The sequence below is a fragment of the Aegilops tauschii genome, chromosome 2 (genome assembly GCF_002575655.3).
Source record: "Aegilops tauschii subsp. strangulata cultivar AL8/78 chromosome 2, Aet v6.0, whole genome shotgun sequence".
NCBI classification, from domain to species: Eukaryota; Viridiplantae; Streptophyta; class Magnoliopsida; order Poales; family Poaceae; genus Aegilops; species Aegilops tauschii.
The window spans coordinates 643529768-643553429 of NC_053036.3; the positions used below are offsets into that span (position 1 = coordinate 643529768).

General features: G+C 44.1%; 3 protein-coding genes and 1 non-coding gene across 4 annotated transcripts; all 4 read right to left on the reverse strand.

Moving 5' to 3' along the window:
* Positions 1 to 212: 212 nt before the first annotated feature.
* LOC141041421 (uncharacterized) lies at positions 213 to 4389 on the reverse strand. The gene is made up of 4 exons (XM_073507569.1): positions 3690 to 4389; positions 1018 to 2364; positions 601 to 717; positions 213 to 406 (listed from the first exon to the last, which is right to left on the reverse strand). Exons 1-4 carry the CDS (start codon positions 4387 to 4389, stop codon positions 213 to 215), a joined length of 2358 nt encoding a protein of 785 aa, XP_073363670.1.
* Positions 4191 to 4329, reverse strand: LOC120975140 (small nucleolar RNA Z247). The gene has a single exon (XR_005770977.1). It is a non-coding gene; the product is annotated as a small nucleolar RNA Z247 (small nucleolar RNA).
* Positions 4390 to 6783: 2394 nt separating the features above from the next.
* On the reverse strand, positions 6784 to 7960 carry LOC109765922 (glutathione S-transferase U19). The gene is made up of 2 exons (XM_020324693.4): positions 7560 to 7960; positions 6784 to 7326 (listed from the first exon to the last, which is right to left on the reverse strand). Exons 1-2 carry the CDS (start codon positions 7917 to 7919, stop codon positions 6988 to 6990), a joined length of 699 nt encoding a protein of 232 aa, XP_020180282.2. The 5' UTR covers positions 7920 to 7960; the 3' UTR covers positions 6784 to 6987.
* Positions 7961 to 19209: 11249 nt separating this feature from the next.
* Positions 19210 to 22165, reverse strand: LOC109765921 (glutathione S-transferase U22). Its single transcript, XM_020324691.3, has 4 exons — positions 21730 to 22165; positions 21379 to 21631; positions 20825 to 20875; positions 19210 to 19385 (listed from the first exon to the last, which is right to left on the reverse strand). Exons 1-4 carry the CDS (start codon positions 22078 to 22080, stop codon positions 19210 to 19212), a joined length of 831 nt encoding a protein of 276 aa, XP_020180280.1. The 5' UTR covers positions 22081 to 22165.
* Positions 22166 to 23662: the final 1497 nt, after the last annotated feature.

The following is a 23662-nucleotide window of genomic DNA, read 5'->3' on the forward strand; positions in this document are numbered from 1 at the left end:
TGAGAAGCGTTAAACCCTTTTCTCGGGCCACAGTTCTATTTATATCATTGTTGCCGTAGCTTACAAGATGATCGATCAGGAGTTTTATCGAGAGATGTACAGAGAAGGTCGGTAAGGAGGAGCCCGAGAGAAGAAGGGATAGGAGAGGTTTATACAGCACCAATCCTATTCCTGTACAACTTGTATTTCAACACTCCCCCTCAATCTAAACCTTAAGGAACTCCAAGGTTAAGATTGTATTTGAACTCATCAAGCCTTCTCATAGTAAGAGGTTTTGTGAAACCATCAGCTAGTTGATCACTTGTAGGAATGAACCTTATATCAAGCAGCTTACGAGCTACTCTTCCTCTGACAAAGTGAAAATCGACTTCAATATGCTTTGTACGTGCATGGAAAACAGGATTAGCTGAAAGATAGTTTGCACCAATATTATCACACCATAATCTTGCAGCTGGTGGAGCTTTAACTCCAAGTTCATAAAGTAAAGTCTGAACCAGATGACTTCTGCTGTAGCATTCGCAAGAGCTTTGTATCCAGCCTCAGTGCTTGATCTAGAAACTGTAGCCTGTTTCCTTGCACTCCATGATATAAGGTTTGTACCCAGGAACACAGCAAATCCACCTGTAGATCTTCTATCATCAGCACACCTTGCCCAATTTGCATCAGAATAGGTAGACACAAGCATAGGAGACTTGACAATTTTTAGTCCAAGCTCTCCTGAAAACGTAAGATATCTCACAATTCTCTTAACTGCAGTCCAGTGAACAGTGGTAGGTGCATGTAAATACTGACAAACTTTGTTCACAGAATAAGAAATACCAGGACGTGTAAGAGTTAGATATTGTAATGCACCCACAACACTCCTGTAGTTTTTTGCATCCTCAGACCCAAGTGCTTCTCCAATATCAATTGTGAGCTTTTTTGAAGTTCAAATTGGTGTGCTTACAGGCTTGCAATTTTCCAATCCTACTCTCCTGAGTATATCATTGGTATATTTTTCCTGTGATATAAGTATACCATCTTTCATCTGCTTGACCTCTAGGCCAAGAAGGTAATGAAGATTTCCCAAATCCTTAAGAGCAAACTCCATCCTTAAATCCTTAAGCAGACAAGTTGTGGCATCTGGACTTGAACTAGCAACAATTATATCAACATATAACAGAACAAACATAGTAACATTGCCTTTACTGTAGAAGAAAAGTGAGGTGGCAGCTTTAGATGGTGTAAACCCAAGTTGTTGTAACTTTGTGCTCAACCTTGAGTACCAGGCTCTTGGAGCTTGTTTCAAACCATACAAAGCTTTATCTAACTTGCAAATATGACGAGGTGTGCTTTTTTTCTTCTCATAACCTGGTGGTTGCCGCATAAAAGCCTCTTCTTCCAGAACATCATGAAGAAACGCGTTCCGAACATCTAGCTGCCTTAAGCTCCAGCCTCTTGAAACAGCAATGGACAATACAAGTCGAATAGTAGCTGCTTTCACAACACGACTGAAAGTATCCTCATAATCAATACCAAACCTTTGTTTGAAGCCTTTTGCAACTAATATCGCCTTATATCTGTCTATACTTTCATCAGACTTTCTATTAATCTTATACACCCATTTGTAATCTATGACATTTTTGCCTTTTTCTGGTGGTACCAAGTGCCCTGTTTTATTTTTCATGAGTGCCTCATATTCATTATCCATAGCTTCTTTCCAATCTTTACTAGCAAGTGCATCATGTAAATGAGTTGGTTCACCCATACTAGTAAGAAAAGCACGTTTTACTTTATCGTACCTTATAGTACCATCTGTGTACTCTTTTTCTTTAGAAATACTAGATTGGGACCTTGTATGACGACGTGGAAGTATAGGTGCAGTTTTCGGTGCAGAGGAACTCGAAGTAGCAGGTTCAACAGCAGAGTTGGTCTCCATAGAAGATCCCAAGGGAACCGCTGCATGATCTGGCCTCCGATCCGAGGGAAACAGGCCGCCGGAAATCCCCCTCCGGATCGTTTCGCCAGCAGACGAAGGTCGAGTGGCATCCTCGGCAAGCGCCCGCTCAGACAGGCGGGACGACACGTCTGCGCCCAGGCCCGCGGCTGTCGCTCGGTCGGCGGCTGGGCCACCGCACACACGTGTGGCGCATGGCGAGTCACGCCGGTCCGCACTAGCTGGGCTGGCGGGCCCGCCACTTCCTGGGCTATCGGCCACCGCATCAGCAGACGCACGGACTGGGCTGGAATCTTTGTGGGGCTGCGCGCCAATCATGCTGCCAGGCCGATCTCCATCGGATCCTGCGCCACTGCTGCCACCAGAATCGTTCTGGGATCCTGTGCACGTTTCGTCCATATCTGCTTGCATAAAATGATGCCATGAATCTGCACACTTAGCATCAAAATTAAAAATTTCATTTTGTGTGGAGTTTGTCACATGATCAACACTATTTAATCCGCCCCCGTGATCTGGACTAGCCATGTAGTCCGGAAGGAGTGCAATTTCTGCACAAAGTAGGGCTCAGGCATTTGGGTGAGCTTGGCAAAGGGAAATATTGTTTCATCAAATATAACATCACAAGAAATATAAATACGTCCAGTAGAGATCTCAAGACATTTGTACCCTTTATGAAGATTACTATATCCAAGAAAGGCACATTGAGTGTAACGGAACTCAAGTTTATGTCGATTATATGGACGAAGATTGGGATAACAAGCACATCCAATTTTTTTTTAGAGAATTGTAGTCCGGTTTTTTATAAAACAATTTTTCCAAAGGAGTGATGTTGCCTATGACGTTGCTAGGAAGACGATTGATAAGATAAGTGGCAGCAATAAAAGCTTCATCCCAATATTTTAATGGCATTGAGGCATGAGCTAGTAGAGATAGACCTACTTCAACAATGTGACGATGTTTACGCTCGGCAGAGCCGTTTTGTTGGTGAGCATGGGGGCAAGATACATGATGAGCAATGCCAATATTGCGAAAGAATGAGTTTAGTTTTTCATACTCCCCTCCCCAGTCACTTTGGACTGCAAGAATTTTCCTGTCAAATTGACGCTCAACAAGTTTCCGAAACTCTTGAAACACAGAGAGGACTTCAGATTTGAACTTAAGCAAATATATCCAAGTGAATTTTCTAAAATGATCGCTGAAACTGACATACTATTTTTTTCTTCCAAAAGAATCTCTTGCATGACCCCATACATCACTAAAAGATAAGTTACAATGGAGCATGAGACACACTATATGACCTAGGATAAGGGAGTTGGTGACTTTTTGCACATTGACAAGCATCACAAACAGACTCGATACTTTGTCCAGATGACAATGGAAGATTGCATTTATTCACTACTTGCTTGACTATAACCGAAGAGGGGTGTCCTAATCTTTGATGCCATCTTGCCAAGGAGGGCTTGATGACGGAGTAAACTTGACGATGACGCTTTCGACTAAGTGCTCCGGATGTGATGGGGTACAAGCCTCCAATGCATCTACCGTGGTGAAGAAGCTCCCTCGTTGCCCGATCCTTAATAAAAAAAATACACAGGATGAGTTTCAAAGAAGACATTGTTATCGGTGGTCAAACGAGACATAGATGCAAGATTCTTGTTGGCTTGTGGGACATGAAGAACATCCTTAATAACTAGATCATGTTTAATATTAGGGGAATTAATAGATACTTGACCAATATGACATATGTCCATACCTCTGCTAGCGGTGTGAATTTGATCATTGCCGAAGTATTTCTCCCTCATGGCCAGCTTCTCTAGCTCATTGTTGACATGATGAGTGGCTCCAGAGTCTGCGTACCAGATGGTACCATCGCCACCGCCTTGTTCCCTCATGGCAGCAGCAACAAGACATGCATCAGGAACATAATCCTCGTCATAACGGTGCCAACAGTCCATGACTTCATGGCCTGCTTTCTTGCACAATTGGCACCGAACACGGTTGGAAGAAGATGATCCAGAGGAGGTGTAAGTGTTGGTGTAGCCAGCGCCTCCAAACCGCATAGAAGGATTGCTGTAGTTGTAGCCGCCCCCACTCGGGCGTGCGTTATGGTTGTTGCCGCGTCCGCGCCCGCCGCCGCTGCTGTTGCCACGGTTTTGCCCCTGCTGGTTGCGCCCACGGCGACCTCCACGACCACGTGATGCAACATTAGCAGATGATTGACGAAAGTTCATACCGTGGAGTAGGTTGAGGTGGGCATCGAAGCTAAGCAGCTTGGTAAAAAGCTCCTGTACTGTCACGAGTTCAACCCGCGCTGCAAGAGCTGAGACAACTGGGTTGTAGTCGAGGTCGAGGCCAGCCAGGACGTGAGAGACAATTTCAGCGCTGCCTAGCGCCACTCCCGTGCAGGCAATCTCATCGGACAGCATCTTGATTTTGGCGAGGTATTCAGTCATGGTCAGGTTACCTTTTTCAGATTTCTGAGCTCAATTCGGGTGTTGATGGCTTGAGCTTGAGTTTGAGCAGCAAACGTGGCGTGGATCGATGCCCACACTTCCGCCGGCGTCTGCAGGGTCACCACCTGGGCAAGGATTTCGCGAGACAAAGATCCCATCAAAAAACCTTCAACCTGCTGCTGTTGTGCGTACCAGAGATATCTTGCAACGTTGGTGATCTGTTCCTCCTTCCCGTCCTTGGTGACGGTGATGGTTTTCAGCGGCGCTTGGCTCGTCGGATCAAGGTGATGTGCCATCTGTGCGCCCTTGATTTGTGGCAGCACGATGGCTCTTCACATGAGGAAATTGTTCCTCGTCAGCTTCTCCTGTGGTGGTGGCCCGAGGCTCGTGACGTGGGAGCTACTGGATGAAGGGGCGAAGGTAGATGACGATGTGAGGGAGGTGGAGAGGGAGGTCATGTTGCTCGATTGGATGGAGGGGGTAGTCATGGCCAGGCTTGGGATTGGTTTCGGGATTGGCTAGATGCGATCTCTCCTTGATCTAGGAAGAAGATGCTCTGATTACCATGTAAAATCTATGGGAAGCGATAAACCCTTTTCTCGGGCCGCGGTTCTATTTATATCATTGTTGCCGTAGCTTACAAGATGATCAATCAGGAATTTTATCGAGAGACGTACAGAGAAGGTCGGTAAGGAGGGTTCCAAGAGAAGAAGGGATTGGAGAGGTTTATAGAGCACCAGTCCTATTCCTGTACAACTTGTATTTCAACAGCACCTGCAATAGTAATTTCTCGGCTGGGATGACCTGACTTAATGTGAGGTGACTTGGGGCCACCAGCATGTGGGATTGAAAGTATCAGTTGGCCCACATGTTAGTGGCCCTATGTCACCTGACATAAAGTCAGCGAATGTGTGCCGGTAATTTTTGTGTTTTATTATTTCTGGTAGAGTAGTAGTTGGTTAGTTGCTAGCAGCCAAAGGTATCGGACATGGAAATAATCCACAGTGTGCCCTTGGAATTTGTTCAAGAAGGCAGTAAATATCAGAATAACAGCAGATCCAGCTCCCTTTCAATTGAATCATGGCTGACGGCCACACGAGTGAGACACATAGATCGGCACTAATTATTTGGTATATATGTATGTGTATGCGCAACACATGGAAAGTCTTTTTTTTAATAAAAGGTTAACTTCATGCTTGAGAGAGATCAGGGAGCCTTCCAAGTACCAAACGCATGTGACGAACCGTAAATGTGTCAAGAGGTCCAACAACCCACTCCCTGGCTTGTTTGAGTATTCCAATTGGATTGAGATTAGTTAACTACTTCCTCCGATTCAAATTAATTGATGCAACTTTAGTATAAAGTTTAAAGTTGTATTGCATTAATTAATTTAGATCGGAGGGAGTACCTAATTTGGACTATGAGAACTTGCTTAAAAACTCATCTCTACCCTGTGTAGCCTAGGGACCTCTGGACAAGCGCAATATATGGACATCAATTTATTTACTGATTATTAGTTTTTGGTCATTTTTTAATATAGTATAAACGCAGGCGCTCATATATACGCATATACACTCATCCCATGAACACAAGCACACCCTACCCCTATGAGGACCTCCGAGAGACTGAGCCGACATGTCATTTTGAGATTGACGAAGTCACCAAAGGCGTCTCGTTGTCAATGGGAATGTCTCCTCCTACTGAACGTGCATCATCAGAAATCCTGAAATAAATCCAGGAATAAATGCGAGCACCATGACTTAAACCTGGTGGGCTGGGGAGACCACTGTCCAACCAACCATCCAACCATCAGTTGGTTCGCTGATTTTTTTTGGTTTCAAATAATTTTTCTAATTTTCTACAATGTATTCATATACAAAAATAGTAAGGGTCAAAGTTGCATATTTTGAGATTTTGTATGTTGCATGTCTAAAACATTACGTATTAGAATGGGGGAAATAAATAGGAGGATGTGGTTTTTGGCTTACATCTCAACAAGGGTAAATTTCTTTTATTAACTTCATAAGCAATCGAAGATCTTTATAACAAATTAAGCACCAGACATATATTCATATGAAGTTTCATGCTTTTAGGCATGATTATTATATACAAGCACATATGAAATACATGGGAAAATGAGAATCCTTCTTTGCAAAAAGGGAAAAGTGAGAATTGATTTGGACATCACAAAATAGACACGATGCCCTCCCACCGTGCTAGTTTAAATAGAAATTTAAAAGTTGAACATGACTACCATTGAAGCAACTTATTCGGGAATGGTCCGCAACTTCGACTCGCGGACGTAATTAATTGGGAGCTTTCCGATGCCCAGTGAACAAGAACACACATTCGCCCAAGGCATATCGATCACCCCAGCAGAGCACAGAGCACATATGTAAAAGGATCATCTAATTTTGTTTGCTCGATGAGAGATTAATAAAAAGAGTACAAGTTTCCCTATATTTTGTTTGTTTACCTGTACTTAGGTACACTGACACGTCCCATAGTGTATTATTTTTGTGTGTCAAACAATAATAGATGGAGAGTATTATACAAGTTTAAAGCATGATAGGTTTCGAGCACAATCTATGGCTCACTTCACTCTATGCCGTACCACTTCTTGTGCATCCTGTACACCTCCTCCTCATCTGGAAGAGTACTCTTGACGCTCTCCCTCTCCTTGCACCGCTTCTCCCACCGCATCAGCTTGGGACACTCCACCTCAAGATCAAACTTTCCTTGTTGTTCGTAAGCTCGAAACATGCTCGATAACGGGATGACAACGATGTCCAGAAATCCGAACTCATTGCCGGAGAAGAAGTTCTTGTCTCCAAGTGCCCCCTCGAGTTGCCTGAGTTGGCGGATTAGCTCCCCCTTTGCGGCTTCTTTCTGATCATCACCATTGCTCTTGAACAACATCATCTCCGTGTTGAACACCTAGGTAAAATAATTCATCAGAGAAAAGGATGAGTAAACTGAACAAGAATGTTCATTTCAGCTTAGATATTTTTCGTGTGTGTCAAAGTTCAAGAAATTGCATTAATAAAATGAATTTGGCTGGAAAAAAGAAGTGGTGTATATGATCAAGTAAATATTTGTAGCCAACGCAGCGAGCATGAAAGAAACAAGACAAAATTGTTGTTAGGCAGAAAGTGCGTTTAGTCGCAAACCTTGTGGTCAACGAAATCGGCCCAGAACCGGGCGGAAGCCCTCTCCAGCGGGTCGGCAGGGAGCAACTGCGTTCCACCTGCTTCGGCATGAAGGTGACCCCAGACCTCGTCGATGTACTCGAGGATGTTGATGGAGTTGCAGATGGGACGGCCACGGTGGATGAGGATGGGCACCATCCGGTGCACGGGGTTCATGCGCAGCACAAGGTCGCTCCTCTCACGGCCGCGGAGGTCCTCCTCGATGTACTCGAACGACACGCCTAGCTCGCGCAGCGCGATCAGAACCCGCATGCCGAACAGGTTGGCCCAGAAGTCGACGCACACCACCTCGCTCTCTCCGGAGACCATGTTGTCGGCCATGGAGGTACGTGTTCTACCTGCAAGACAAGGCAGCACATATGAGATTTATAGGAGATCCGGCCAGCTCCCTTCCATGGATGGCATCATGGCTGACGGCCACACTAGTTAGACACTTAGACTGGCGTTGTAGTGCATGTGTATGCCAGCCTGACAGATGGAAAGTTGATGATTTTGACAATGACAGCTTGCTTAACATTCTCATTTCTACCTTTTATAGCCTAGGGACTACTAGACTCAGGGCGATAAATGAATACTATCACTTTTGTTATTTAGCAAGCGACCATTTCTATTGATTTGGATTTTCTTTTGTCATGTTTTTTTGGTTGGAAGTCATGACTTCTTCAGAGTTAATTTCCTTGCTCGACTAGTATGTACATATGAACTTTTTGAATTTAATTTTATTCCTCTAAGAGTATTTAATTCTAACACAATGTATCGATATTGTTGTTCTGCTAGAAGGTTCAAAAGGCCGAAGCTTCTAGACGCTAGCCGAAGCAAGCAAGTATGCCAGTAGCATGCGGAAGTTTTAATTAAAGCAAGTAATAGGTGACTAAAATAAAAGTGCAAGATTAAAGTAAAAAGGAGCAAGAGAATAATAAATGTTTTGAAATTAATAAGGCTAAGGCATTCTCAGGGAATAGTATGCATGTATGGTGACATATGCTAATGCATAGTTCTAGGTCCACATCTCTAAGCCACTTTATATGTTTTTTACAAGTGGGCGAAGCCAAGTATAGATACGTGGATACATGCAGCAGCCACATATTACAGAAGTCATCACAGTTGGTCCCCACATTCATGTTTCGGCACTGATAATTAAGGGTCTCCCCGTGAATGTAGATAAAGACGGTCTCTGGTAATCCCCTATCAAGATGTCAGAGAAGGCGGAAGATAGCTTCTGTCACCCCAATACCTCCTCGAACCCACCACGGCCCCGATAGCAATAACCTTTTGTCCATACAGGAAAATGTTGAGTCCAGTACTATTGTTAGTGAATCAGGAAGTGGACAGAGAGGAACGTGCCTTTACCTGCTGTTGATGGACTGGGAGTTGGAACCGGCTGAGACGACATCGTGGTGCAGAGGCCCCTTGTTGTGGGTCGCAGCCTGCTGCCTGGAGCCCCGGTCGCCGACTTGCCGCTTCGCCAGTCGCTGCCTTCGGCTTGCAGCGAAACAACCGCCGGCCTGTGGAGCACAGCTGTGCTGAGCCGTCGAGCTGCCGCAAGCTTTTCGGATGGGAGGGAGAGAAGGGAATGGGGATAGAACAAAGCTAGGTTTCCTTGACGAGTTGGCCTATCGGAGCAAATTTGGGTTGAGATTTGTCTGGCCCCCTGCTTCGGCCCGCTGAAATGAGCCATTCCCGGGAAATTGGAACGACCCCGACCGCTAAGCCATTTAAAGCCATCTCGCGCACCAATCTTGGCCATAGCGGTAGATCGCGGAAAAACGGACAGTCTCACGGAAGGCTCTCTAGTCGAGCGTCAGTTTCGCCCGCGAATTTAATTTTTGCGCAGATGAGAGGCAGCGGACACCAATGATTTATAGGTGATCCAGCTCCGCTTGATCGATGGCATCATGGCTGACACCTACATCAAGAACCCAGTATAGTTTCAACAAGCAGAGAAAAGTAAACATCGATCAGGGAAGGTTACCCAGTCTAACGCTTAATATTCTTTGACACGCACCGGTCAGATCTGCGCGGGCAGTCATCGAAATACGTGTGCCGTGCAGCACCATTATGTGCTTGTTCCCTTGGAAGTTGTTCATGCAAGAAGGCAGCACCGGCATGTGTATGCCAGCCCGACAGACGTAGATAGTATTTGTTTGGTCTAACACAAAACAAAAGAAAATTGTTAACTTCACAGTTTCAAGTAGCAAATGCATGCGTCGTTCAATATGTTGTATATTATTGACTTAAAGAAATTTGGCAAACACAGAACTTCAAATATTTGGAAACGGAGGAATTAGAGACTTGATTAGACCGGTATGGTTATATATGTTCGACAGGTGGAAAGTTGATCCTTGTCAGGTGATCTAATTAAAAGATAATATCCGCTTTAACTTATTAGTCTATGAAAGAGACGAGGGAACCTTCTAAGTAGTCTACACACATGCATCGTTGAATATGTTCAATATGCGGGTGGAAGAACCGTAAAGATGTCGGGAGGTCCCAATAGCCAACTCCCTGGCTTGTTCGATTAGCTGATTTCGACAATGACAGCTTGTTCTATCTTGTACTCCCTTCTGAAAATATAGTGCGTACAATTTTACATATTCCACTACAGTGTGTGACATAGTATCGCATGACACCGTATCAATAATGTGTTGCTGACATCATTATAGCATCACAATCACGGATGCGTGTGGCCGCTCGGCAAATCGAAAGATGCACACGTCGCGCTAGAAGAACAAGTGCGGAACGTTTCGCACTATAGAGTTGCCTTGTTTTTATTCCAAAGTTAAACGTAAATTTTGTCCTAGTTTACAGGGAAAATCATCCACATTAATAAGACCAAATAAATATAGTACAAAAAAAATTCAACCATGTATCTATTGTTGATTGGTTTGTATCTAACGATAATATTTAGTAAATCTTTGTATCAACAAACTTAGTCAAAGTGTAGAAAACTACACTTTTCTTATAAAGGAAATCTATATGCACTATCTTTTGTATTTTGGAAAGGAGAAAATATAGCTTAGATACTTATGAACTCCGCGATATGAGCATCAATCTTCTTATTTAAAAAGCACTCATTTTATTGATTTTATTTTTCTTTGGTCATATTCCTTTTCTGTTAAAAGTATAATTGTTCGAGCATGTTCCATTTGTGGTTCCACTTGTACAAACATGTGCCAATGATCGATCTCACCATCGGATGTCGACAGACTGAACTAGACATTGACACCAGAATCTAGTGCTTCTATATATTTCTTTTTTAATCCTAATTCATGTATTTATCTTCATTATATAATCATATCATGTTCAAAATAGATTACAGAGTAAATGGTGGCTATCTCAGATTTCATGGCCTCAAGCCATCTGTCGAAATCTGGGCTCATCATAGCTTCTTCATAGTTCATAGGTTCGCCATGGTCTAATAACATGACTTCCATACCAGGATTACCGTACCACTCTGATGCGGATCGTGCTCTGATTGACCTACGAGATTCAGTAGCAACTTTATCTGAAGTTTCATGATCATTATCACTTGCTTCATATCTAGTTGGTGTACAACTACCTCATCAAGTTCTACTTTCCTTCCACTCACTTCTTTCGAGAGAAACTCCTTCTCTAAAAATAATCCATTCTTAGCAACAAAGATCTTGCCTTCAGATCTGTGGTAGAAGATGTACCCAATAGTTTCTTTAGGGTGTCCTATGAAGACGAACTTCTACGCTTTTGGGTTTGAGCTTATCAGGCTAAAGCCTTTTGACATAGGCGTCACATCCCCAAACTTTTAAGAAATGACAACTTAGGTTTTTTGCCAAACCATAGTTCATACGGTGTCATCTCAATGGATTTAGACGGTGACCTATTTAACGTTAATGCGGCTGTCACTAATGCATAACCCGAAAACGATAGTGCCAAATCGGTAAGAGACATCATACAACGCACCATATCTAATAAAGTACGGTTACGATGTCCGGACACACCATTACACTGTGGTGTTCCAGGTGGCGTGAGTTGTGAAATTATTCCACATTGTTTTAAATGAAGGCCAAACTCGTAACTCAAATATTCGCCTCCACGATCAGATCGTAGAAACTTTATTTTCTTGTTACGATGATTCTCCACTTCACTCTGAAATTCTTTAAACTTTTCAAATGTTTCAGACTTGTGTTTCATTAAGTAGATATACCCATATTTGCTTAAATCATCTGTGAAGGTCAGAAAATAACGATACCCGCCGCATGCCTCAACACTCATCGGACCGCATACATCAATATGTATTATTTCCAATAAGTCATTGGCTCGCTCCATTTTTCCGAAGAACGGATTTTGGTCATCTTGCCCATGAGGCATGGTTCGCAAGTATCAAATGATTCATAATCAAGTGATTCCAAAAGTCCATCTGTATGGAGTTTCTTCATGCGTTTTACACCAATATGACCTAAACGGCAGTGCCACAAGTATGTTGCACTATCATTATCAACTTTGCATCTTTTGGCATCAATATTATGAATATGTGTATCACTACGATTGAGATTCAATAAAGCATTCACATTGGGTGTATGACCATAGAAGGTTCTATTCATGTAAACAGAACAATAATTATTCTCTGACTTAAATGAATAAATGTATTGCAATAAACATGATCTAATCATATTCATGCTCAACGCAAACACCAAATAACATTTATTTAGGTTCAACACTAATCCCGAAGGTAGAGGGAGTGTGCGATGGTGATCATATCAACCTTGGAATCATTTCCAACACACATCGTCACCTCGCTTTTAACTAGTCTCTGCAATTCCTGTTTCGAGTTACTAATCTGAGCAACTGAACTGGTATAAAATACCTAGGGGTTACTTCAAACACTAGTAAAATACACATCAATAACATGTATATCAAATATACCTTTGTTCACGTTTCCATCCTTCTTATCCGCCGAGTATTTGGGCCAGTTCCACTTCCAGTGACCATTACCTTTGCAGTATAAGCACTCAGTTTCAGGCTTGCTTGCCATTCTTCTTGAAGTTTCCTTTCTTTCCCTTGCCCTTTTTCTTGAAACTAGTGGTCTTGTTAACCATCAACACTTGATGCTCTTTCTTGATTTCTACCTTCGCCGATTTCAGCATCGCGAAGGGCTCGGGAATCATTTTCATCATCCCTTGCATATTATAGTTCATCACAAAGTTCTAGTAGCTTGGTGATAGTGACTAGAGAACTTTGCCAATCAATATCTTATCTGGAAGATTAACTCCCACTTGATTCAAGCGATTGTAGTACCCAGACATTCTGAGCACATTCTCACTAGTTGAGCTATTCTCCTCCATCTTGTAGGCAAAGTACTTGTCAGAGGTCTCATACCTCTCGACATGGGAATGAGTCTGAAATACCAATTTCAACTCTTAGAACATCTCATATGCTCCGTGGCGTTCAAAACGTTTTTGAAGTCCTGATTCTAAGCCGTAAAGCATGGCGCACTAAACTATTAAGTAGTCATCATATCAAGCTTGCCAAACGTTCATAGCGTCTGCATCTGCTCCTGCAATAGGTCTGTCACCTAGCGGTGCATCAAGGACATAATTCTTCTGTGCAGCAATGAGGATAATCCTCAGATCACGGACCCAGTCCGCATCATTTCTACTATCATCTTTTAACTTATTTTTCTCTAGGAACATATCAAAAAATAAGGGAGCTACATATCGCGAGCTATTGATCTACAACATAGATTTGCAAATACTATCAGGACTAAGTTCATGATAAATTAAGTTCAATTAATCAAATTACTAACAAACTCCCACTTAATTCAACATCCCTCAAGTTGTCTAAGTGATACATGATCCATATCAACTAACCCATGTCCGATCATCACGTGAGATGGGGTAGTCATCAATGCTGAACATCTCTATGTTGATCATATCTACTATATGACTCATGTTCGACCATTCGGTCTCCAGTGTTCCGAGGCCATGTCTGTACATGCTAGGCTCATCAAGTTTAACCCAAGTATTCTGCATGTGTAAAAATGTCTTACACCCGTTGTATGTGAACGTAGAGTCTATCACACCCGATCATCACGTGGTGTCTCGAAATGACGAACTGTAGCAACGATGCATACTCAAAGATAACACTTTTACCTTGAAATTTAGTGAAAGGATCATCTTATAATGCTACCGTCGTTCTAAGCAAAATAAGATGCATATAAGATAAACATCACATGCAATCAAAAATATGTGACATGATATGGCCATCATCATCTTGTGCTTTTGATCTCCATCTCCAGAGCATCGTCATGATTTGAATCGTCACCGGCTCGACACTTTGATCACCATCGTTGCGTCGTGGTCGTCTCGCCAACTATTGCTTCTACAACTATTGCTAACTCATAGCGATAAAGTAAAGCAATTACATGGTGTTTGCATTTCATACAATAAAGAGACAACCATAAGGCTCCAGCCGGTTGCTTGATATCTTACAAAACATGATCATGTCATACAATAATGTATATCACATCACATAATATCCTGTAAAAACAAGTTAGACGTCCTCTACTTTGTTGTTGCAAGTTTTACGTGGCTGCTATGAGTTTCTAGCAAGAATGTTCTTACCTACGCAAAAACCACAACGGTGTTTCATCAAGTTTGCTGTTTTAACCTTCTTCAAGGTCGGCCGTAGTCAAATTCGATTCAACTAAAGTAGGAGAAACAGACACCCGCCAGCCACCTTTATGCAAAACTAGTTGCATGTCAGTCGGTGGAGCCGGTCTCATGTGCGTGGACATGTAAGGTTGGTCCGGGCGCTTCATCCCACAATACCGACGAATCAAAATAAGACGTTGGTGGTAAGCAGTATGACTATCACCGCCCACAACTATTTGTGTTCTACTCGTGCATATCATGTACACATAGACCAGGCTCTGATGCCGCTGTTGGGAATCGTTGCATGGAAAACAAAACAAAAACCTACGCACACGCAATGATCTATGCATGGAGATGCATAGCAACGAGGGGGAGAGTGTGTCTACGTACCCTCGTAGACCGTAAGAGGAAGCGTTTCACTACACGGTTGATGTAGTCGAACTTCTTCGCGCTTCAACCGATCAAGTACCGAACGCATGGCACCTCCGCGTTCTGCACACGTTCAGCTCGGTGACGTCCCTCGCCTACTTGATCCAGCAAGACATCGAGGTAGTAGATGAGTTCCATCAGCACGACGGCGTGGTGACGGTGATGGTGAAGTGATCTCCAGAGGGCTTCGCCTAAGCACTACGAAAATATGACCGGGGGTGTAAACGGTGGAGGGGGGCGCTGCACATGGCTAGGCAACTGTCTGGGGTGTGCTAGGTGCCCCCCTCCTCATATATATAGGTGGGAGGGAGAGGGGAGAGGCCAAGGGGCACCCCAAGTAGGTCTGAATCGTACTTGTGCTTCCTGCCCTTGGCCGCCCCCCTGCCATGTTTATCGGAGGGGGAAGGAAAGAAGGGGGAGATGGAAGGAAGGGGGAGTCCTATTCGACTCTTTCCTTTCCCTTCCCCTCTTTCCTTCTCCTCTTAGGCCGGCCCATATGGGGGGCGCACTAGCCCCTTGTGGCTGGTGCGTTTCCCCTCTTGGCCCATAAAGCCCATATCTTTTGCCGGAGGTGCCCGGAACCACTTCCGGTGACCCGATAAGTACCCGGTACTGTTGGGGATCGTTGCAGAATTTAAAATTTTCTACGCATCACCAAGATCCATCTATGAAGTTTACTAGCAACGAGGGGAAAGGATTGCATCTACATACCCTTGTAGATCGCGAGCGGAAGCGTTCAAGTGAACGGGGTTCATGGAGTCGTACTCGTCGTGATCCAAATCACCGATGACCGAGTGCCGAACGGACGGCACCTCCGCGTTCAACACACGTACGGAGCAGCGACGTCTCCTCCTTCTTGATCCAGCAAGGGGAAAGGAGAGGTTGATGGAGATCCAGCAGCACGACGGCGTGGTGGTGGAAGTAGCGGGGATCCCGGCAGGGCTTCGCCAAGCGCAAGCGGGAGAGAGAGGTGTCACGGGAGGGAGAGGGAGGCGCCAGTGGCTAGGGTACAGCAGCCCTCCCTCCCCCCTTTATATAGGCCCCCTAGGGGGGGGCGCCGGCCCCTGGGATCCCATCTACAAAGGGGGCGGCGGCCAAGGGGGGGAAACTTCCCCCCCAAGTCAGGTGGGGCGCCCCCCACCCCCAGGGTTTCCAACCCTAGGCGCAGGGGGAGGCCCATGGGGGGCGCACCAGCCCACTAGGGGCTGGTTCCCCTCCTACTTCAGCCCATGGGGCCCTCCGGGATAGGTGGCCCCACCCGGTGGACCCCCGGGACCCTTCCGGTGGTCCTGGTATAATACCGATAACCCCCGAAACTTTCCCGGTGGCCGAAACTCGACTTCCTATATATAATTCTTCACCTCCGGACCATTCCGGAACTCCTCGTGACGTCTGGGATCTCATCCGGGACTCCGAAAAACTTTCGGGTTTCCGCATACTCATATCTCTACAACCCTAGCGTCACCGAACCTGAAGTGTGTAGACCCTACGGGTTCGGGAGACATGCAGACATGACCGAGACGCCTCTCCGGTCAATAACCAACAGCGGGATCTGGATACCCATGTTGGCTCCCACATGTTCCACGATGATCTCATCGGATGAACCACGATGTCGAGGATTCAATCAATCCCGTATACAATTCCCTTTGTCAATCGGTATGTTACTTGCCCGAGATTCGATCGTCGGTATCCCAATACCTTGTTCAATCTCGTTACCGGCAAGTCTCTTTACTCGTACCGTAATGCATGATCCCGTGGCTAACTCCTTAGTCACACTGAGCTCATTATGATGATGCATTACCGAGTGGGCCTAGAGATACCTCTCCGTCACACGGAGTGACAAATCCCAGTCTCGATCCGTGCCAACCCAACAGATACTTTCGGAGATACCCGTAGTGCACCTTTATAGTCACCCAGTTACGTTGTGACGTTTGGCACACCCAAAGCACTCCTACGGCATCCGGGAGTTGCACGATCTCATGGTCTAAGGAAATGATACTTGACATTGGAAAAGCTCTAGCAAACAAACTACACGATCTTTTGTGCTATGCTTAGGATTGGGTCTTGTCCATCACATCATTCTCCTAATGATGTGATCCCGTTATCAATGACATCCAATGTCCATAGTCAGGAAACCATGACTATCTGTTGATCAACGAGCTAGTCAACTAGAGGCTTACTAGGGACACGTTATGGTCTATGTATTCACACATGTATTACGATTTCCGGATAATACAATTATAGCATGAACAATAGACAATTGTCATGAACAAAGAAATATAATAATAACCATTTATTATTGCCTCTAGGGCATATTTCCAACAGGTACCCCCCGAAACACTTCCGGTGTCCGAATACCCTCGTCCTATATATCAATCTTTACCTCTCGACCATTTTGAGACTCCTCGTCATGTCCATGATCTCATCTGGGACTCCGAACAACATTCAGTCACCAAATCACATAACTCATATAATACTATATCATCATCGAACATTAAGCGTGCGGACCCTATGGGTTTGAGAACTATGTATACATGACCGAGACACCTCTCCGGTCAATATCCAATAGAGGAACCTTAATGCCCATGTTGACTCCTACATATTCTACGAAGATCTTTATCGGTCGAACCGTTATGACAACATACGTAATTCCCTTTGTCCATCGGTATGTTACTTGCCCGAGATTCGATAGTCGGTATCTTCATACCTAGTTCAATCTCGTTATCGGCAAGTCTCTTTATTCAATCCGTAATACATCACCTCGTGACTAACTCCTTAGTCATTTGCTTGCAAGCTTATGATGTGTATTACTGAGAGGGCCCAGAGATACCTCTCCGATACTCGGAGTGACAAATCCTAATCTCGATCTATGCCAACTCAACAAACACCTTCAGAGATACTTGTAGAGCATCTTTATAATCATCCAGTTACGTTGTGATGTTTGATAACACACCAGGCATTCCTCCGGTATCCGGGAGTTGCATAATCTCATAGTCGAAGGAATATGTATTTGACATGAAGAAAGCAATAGCAATAAAACTGAACGATCATTATGCTAAGCTAACGGATGGGTCTTGTCCATCACATCATTCTCCTAATGATGTGATCCCGTTATCAAATGACAAAACATGTCCATGGTTAGGAAACCTTAACCATCTTTGATCAACGAGCTAGTTTAGTAGAGGCTTACTAGGGACACTTTATTGTTTATGTATTCACACATGTATTTAAGTTTTCAATCAATACAATTCTAGCATGAATAATAAACCTTTATCATGAATAAGGAAATATAAAATAACAACTTTATTATTGCCTCTAGGGCATATTTCCTTCACATATCGCCCACATCGTCACAAGCACCCTTGTGAGGTCCTCCGCCAGCAAAGTGTCCACGAGCCAATGCATCCAATGTATGGGATCATTCATGCGGTTTGATATTGCTAACTCTGTCAACTCCTTGTCCGCTAAGGCCCAGACGCACCTAGCCATCCGATAGTCAAACAGGGAGTGACGCCATGTATCATTAGTCACCCGACATATTGATAGCACACAAGGCATTCAGGTGTTTCCGCCATGCTCTGATGCTTGCGCACATTGCCGGTCCAGACACAACTTTTGCCAGGAGTGTGGCGATCAATTTGACCACCCTAAAAATTGTGGCATGCCACACTTGTGACACAAAAGTGTGGCAAAGTGTGGAGGGCAACCAAACATGCCCTTAGTGTCATTTCCTTTGCATCTGAGACTTCTTATGCATGCATTTTGCGCCTATGGCAATCCATGAGGCACCTAGCAAATGGTTTTCTTTATATTATTCTATGTTACTCAATATTCTATATTTTTTGTCTATGATTCCATAAATATACTTCTACGCATTCCCGCATCAACATGTGGAGCATCATCTAGTTGTTAAAATAAAAGTCACCAGATATTGAATAGGCACTCCCCCTATGCATGGAGATGCAATATTCGTTGAAAGTGAAAAATATGGTCAAGCCTTTTAGATGCTAGTCGAAGCAAGAAAATACACCTACTACAATTATACTCCCTCCATTTCTGTATACAAGGCCACTTCATTTTTCATGTCAATCTTTGACTTATAATTTGGTCAACAAAATATGGGTTACATGTCATCAAAAATATATCATCGGAAAGTTCTTTCAAATGTGCATCCAATGCCATACTTTTTGTGGCATATAACTCACTTTTTGTTGGTAAAATTAATGGTCAAAGTTAGACATAAAAATATCAAGTGGCCTTGTGTACTGAAATGGAGGGAGTATATTATTTTTGAATTGATAAATGTGAGCGGAAGAGAAAAAATTAACTAAATATGCGATAATTTTAAAAATGTGTACTAATATTAAAAATTTGAAAAACAGGGGGAGCTCCCTGGCTCCACTTTGATAGAAAGAAGCTTGACCAAACCTAGGTCCAGTACAGGTCTCAGTGTTTTAGTGAAAGCATAAAAGCAGCGAAATATTAAAAATAATGGGCCCAAACTACGAAAACGAAAAACATTCTCCTGGAGATTTCTTCCAATATTACAAGGAAATTCAAGCTATGAATGGCGACGCCAAATATGCAGCTTCAAGGGTTGAGACTGGGCTCTCAGATACCACTCCAATGTGCTTCTTGCATGCTGCATCACCATTGTCACCAGCTCCAGGGTCAACTTCCGGGAGATGACCTCCACCATTAATGCTAGGGTTCATGGTCACCCACACTCCAGCTACAAAGGCAAACGTATCGTCTACTGAACATGTTGGCAGAATTGCTCCACCTTGTCCAGTATATGATCTTTGTAGATCAGGCCCCATTTTCTAACCAGCGGTATGACTAGACACCAGATCAGGTTGAGAGATATCCAAGAAACTCCATTAAAAACAATATTGTTCCTGTTTTTCCACAAGGCCCAGAGAACAGTAGCACAGATTGTATTTAAAGCATCTAGACTTTTTCCTGCAACCCAAAGAGAGGGAATTGAAGTAACATTGCTCCCTAAAGGTCTACCAAAGAACTCACTAACTTTACCCCGCACTTGCTTTGCTACTATGCAATCAAAAAACATATGTTGAATGGACTCATTACAAGAACAGAAAACACGGTCTTTAGGATTCCTGAATTTTCTCTTCTTGAGGTTATCCCTAGTGATGAGCTTGTTGTGGAACAAGAGCCACAAGAAGACATGAATTCTGGGTGGGATCAACAGTTTCCAAACAGCAAAAATGTAAAAAGGCACCACCCCTCTAAAACTAATGATTGCATACAGGGCAATAGATGAATACTGCCCGGAGTTTTCATATTGCCACAATAGAGAATCAGTAGTCTGTAAAGGAAATGCCCTTGGCTATCTCAGTAAGCTCAAGCCAGGCATTCATCATATTATCATCAAAGTTCCTTCTAAAAGAAAGTTTATGTGTCTGATCATCCCAAATCTGTTGGATAGTCTGGCACTGGTCTCTACAGATGCAATAAAGATCCCGGTATTGCATAGCTAAAGGGGATGATCCAAACCATAGATCCTCCCACAACCTATTGTTTTTACCATGTCCTACCATCCATCTAGACCCAAATTTGACAGCTTTAGCTACCCAAATAACTCCCTTCCCGAAGTTAGAGGCCCGAAAGAATCACTACAGAAAATGTTTGGGTAGTTAGACATATATTTGGCATCTACAAAATTCCTCCATGTTTTCCCTTATCCATTAATGTATCTTTTAACCCACGACCCTAATAAACAGATATTTAGATCATCAAGGTTGGGGATCCCAAGACCCCCAAACTCTTGTCTCATACACACAAGTTGCCAGTTAGCTAGATGAATTTTCCTGTGCCCCAAGTCATTCCACAAGCAGTTAGTCATTTGAGAATTACTAAGGTCAATAGGCCACTTGGGGAACTTGAAAAAGGAGAGCAAGTAGATGGGGATGCTTGCTAAATGGGATTTAATTAAAATGATCCTGCCCTTATAAGAAAGCAATTTCCCCCTCCATCCAGCTATTCTCTTCAGTATCTTATCTAATAAAGGCTGTAAATCTTCCCTAGAAAACTTGTCAAAGTGAAGAGCAATCCCTAGATATTTAACGGGAAAGGACCCAATACGGCAACCAAAAACATTAGAAAGCTCTACAGTTCTGTGGGGTGCTAGATTCAATGGAATGAGCTCACTTTTGTCATAGTTAATCTTCATCACGGACACTTGCTCAAAGCAGGTGAGGCCTATTTCATGTTAACAGCCAGATTAGGATTACTATCTACAAATAAGATAGTGCCGTCTGCATATTGTAGACTAACAACCCCCCAGGCAAAACATTATGACATGGACCTTCGACCAATCCAAAACATGTAGCTTTATTAAGCATTCTAGTCAACACATCGACTACAAGATTAAACAGGCAGAGGAGAAAGGGGTCTCCTTGCCTGAACCCTCTACTAGTAGGAAAGAGTCACTCTCATAGCTGTTAAGTATATATTAATATTAATGTCATTGAAAATAAGTATATATGCCGGTGTCTTATTGGTCTGCCAAAACTTATTCACGTTATGTTACACAAGTGCATGCATCGCAGAGGCAAACTCTGTATCTGTATGACAACGATAGCACACTAGATTAATTCAGCCGCGTACAGCTAGCTACTGAAGTCGGGTTGGCTACTCAATACCGTACAAGTGCTTGTGTAATTCGTACATCTCTGTGTCATCCGGAAGAACCGCTCTTACACTCTCCCTTTGCTTGCACCTCTTTGCCCACTGCGTGAGCTTGGGGCACTCCACATCAAGGTGAAACCGTCCAAGCTGCTCGTACCCATGAAACATGCTTGAAAATGGGATAGTAACGATGTCTAAGAATCCGAATTCTTCGCCAGAAAAGAAGGCCTTGTCCCCGAGCACCTCCTCTAGGCGTTTGAGTTGCTCGACCAACTCATCTTTCTCCTCGCCCTTGCTCTCCAGAAACCTTACTTGGGCGCCGAACACCTAATTTCATTCAGGTCATCACATACTCATATAAATTAACGCATCGAGTCGACGAAGCAAAATCTACTCCAACAGAAAAGTGACAACAATTTGCATACCTTGTGGTCAACGAAGTCGGCCCAGAACCTAGCGTCAGCCCTGTCGACTGGGTTGCCGGGGAGCAGATGGGTTTCCTCGCCCCAGACCTCGTCGATGTACTCGACGATGTTGACGGAGCCGCAGACTGGACGGCCGTGGTGGATCAGGATGGGTACCATGTGGAGAACAGGGTTCATGCGCCGCACCAGATCGCTCCTCTCGCGGACGCGGAGGTCCTCCTCCACGTACTCGAACGCCACGCCTAGCTCACGCAGCGCGATCCGCACCCGCATGCCGAACTCGTTGGCCCAGAAGTCGACGCACGTCACCTCGCTCTCCCGCCCGGCCTCCATCTCCATGGCTTTCTCCATGCCCTGTCCTGTCCTGTCCTGTCTTCAAGGTGGGAAGAATTGCAATTTTGGATTGGGTCGAACTCTGGCCAAGGCAGCATGCATTGCACACAACTGGGATTTATATATAGGCGAACCAACCAGCTCCACTGGAGGGTTCGATGGCATCATGGCTGACGCCTATGTCATTGGACCCGCTATAGTTTCAACAAGTAGAGAAAAGTAAACATCGATCAGGGAAGGGTACCCAGTCTAACGCTTTATATTCATTGACATGCACCGGTACTTTTCTCCATGCAAGAAGGCAGCACATGTGCGATTTAGAGGAGATCCTGCTGCTTTCCATTGCATCATGGCTGACACACACACACTAATAATTAAACACTTAATTAGACCGCTGTTGTTGTATATGCCCGACAGGTGGAAAGTCGGTCCCTATCAGCTGATAGCGATATCTGTTTTAACTTAACCTATGAAAGAGATGAGGGAACCTTCCAAGTTCCAAGTAGCTAACACATGCCTAGTTGAATATCTTTCCCTAATCTATCCCTAATAATAAAGCACGGATTGACTTTGTCGGGTTCACCGTCACAATACGCTTCTTCCCGTAAATTTACGCTTTTAGTTTTTTTTCCGGCTTTGTCCCGCTTAGATGATCTATATTATTATTGTTTTTTATGAGGTGGTACTAATTTTTGACGCACCACACCTGATTATATTTTCGTCAACATTGCCTTGCCAGCAATAATGGGCCTCCGCCCCTGCTGTAATGGGCCTTGGCGCATCTGACCGACAGAGGCTAGCGTGGGATTTTTGAAAAGCAGCAAAAAACAGACGCCATGTAGAATACTGGGGTCGAACTCAGGACCTTTCGTTCAGTCTAGGAGACACCAACCACTGAGCTAGCACATGCCATGTTTATTACTTCCACCTCGCTGTCAGAAAAGGATTTGCAGCTGTTATACGTTATGGTCAACAAGCAAACGTGGGGAAGGAGGAAAGGAACATTGTTGTGACTAAAGGATGTGAGCTAAATAAACAAGATGGGGGGGGGGGGCGTGTTGTGCACGCTCCATGACAAAAAACAAAGGATTGTGTGGGCTGCCCCATAATTTAAAAGAAAGAGGATTTGTAGGCTACCTCAGTAATTAAAGGCAGAGGATTATGGGCTGCATAAAGAGTATTTAAACAAGATGAGGTCCGAAGGTTGCCGCTGCATGCTCTGTCTGTCCGCCACCACCACACAACGCTCTGACGATCGAAGCCGCATTCCTACTCCGACTGCTAGGCCACGTGTTGCTGCTGTTGTGAGACGCGAGACTTCTGCCGTCAACCCACCCCGCACAGCAAGAGATGTCCCAGTGTATGCTACCACCGCACAACATGAGCCGTCCCAATTTATGCTACCACACGAAGCTAGACTGCAGCTCAACTTGGTTCAACTCTGTCTTTTATGAGAAGTTTTGTTGCTGTTGTCTATATGGGTTTGTGCTGACATGGGATAAATAGAAAATGCAGAGGCCCGTGGTTCGATGTGAAGGGATAAACTCATTGATTTTTATGTTGTGCTATTAGTCTGTAATTTTTTAATAGAAAAAAATAG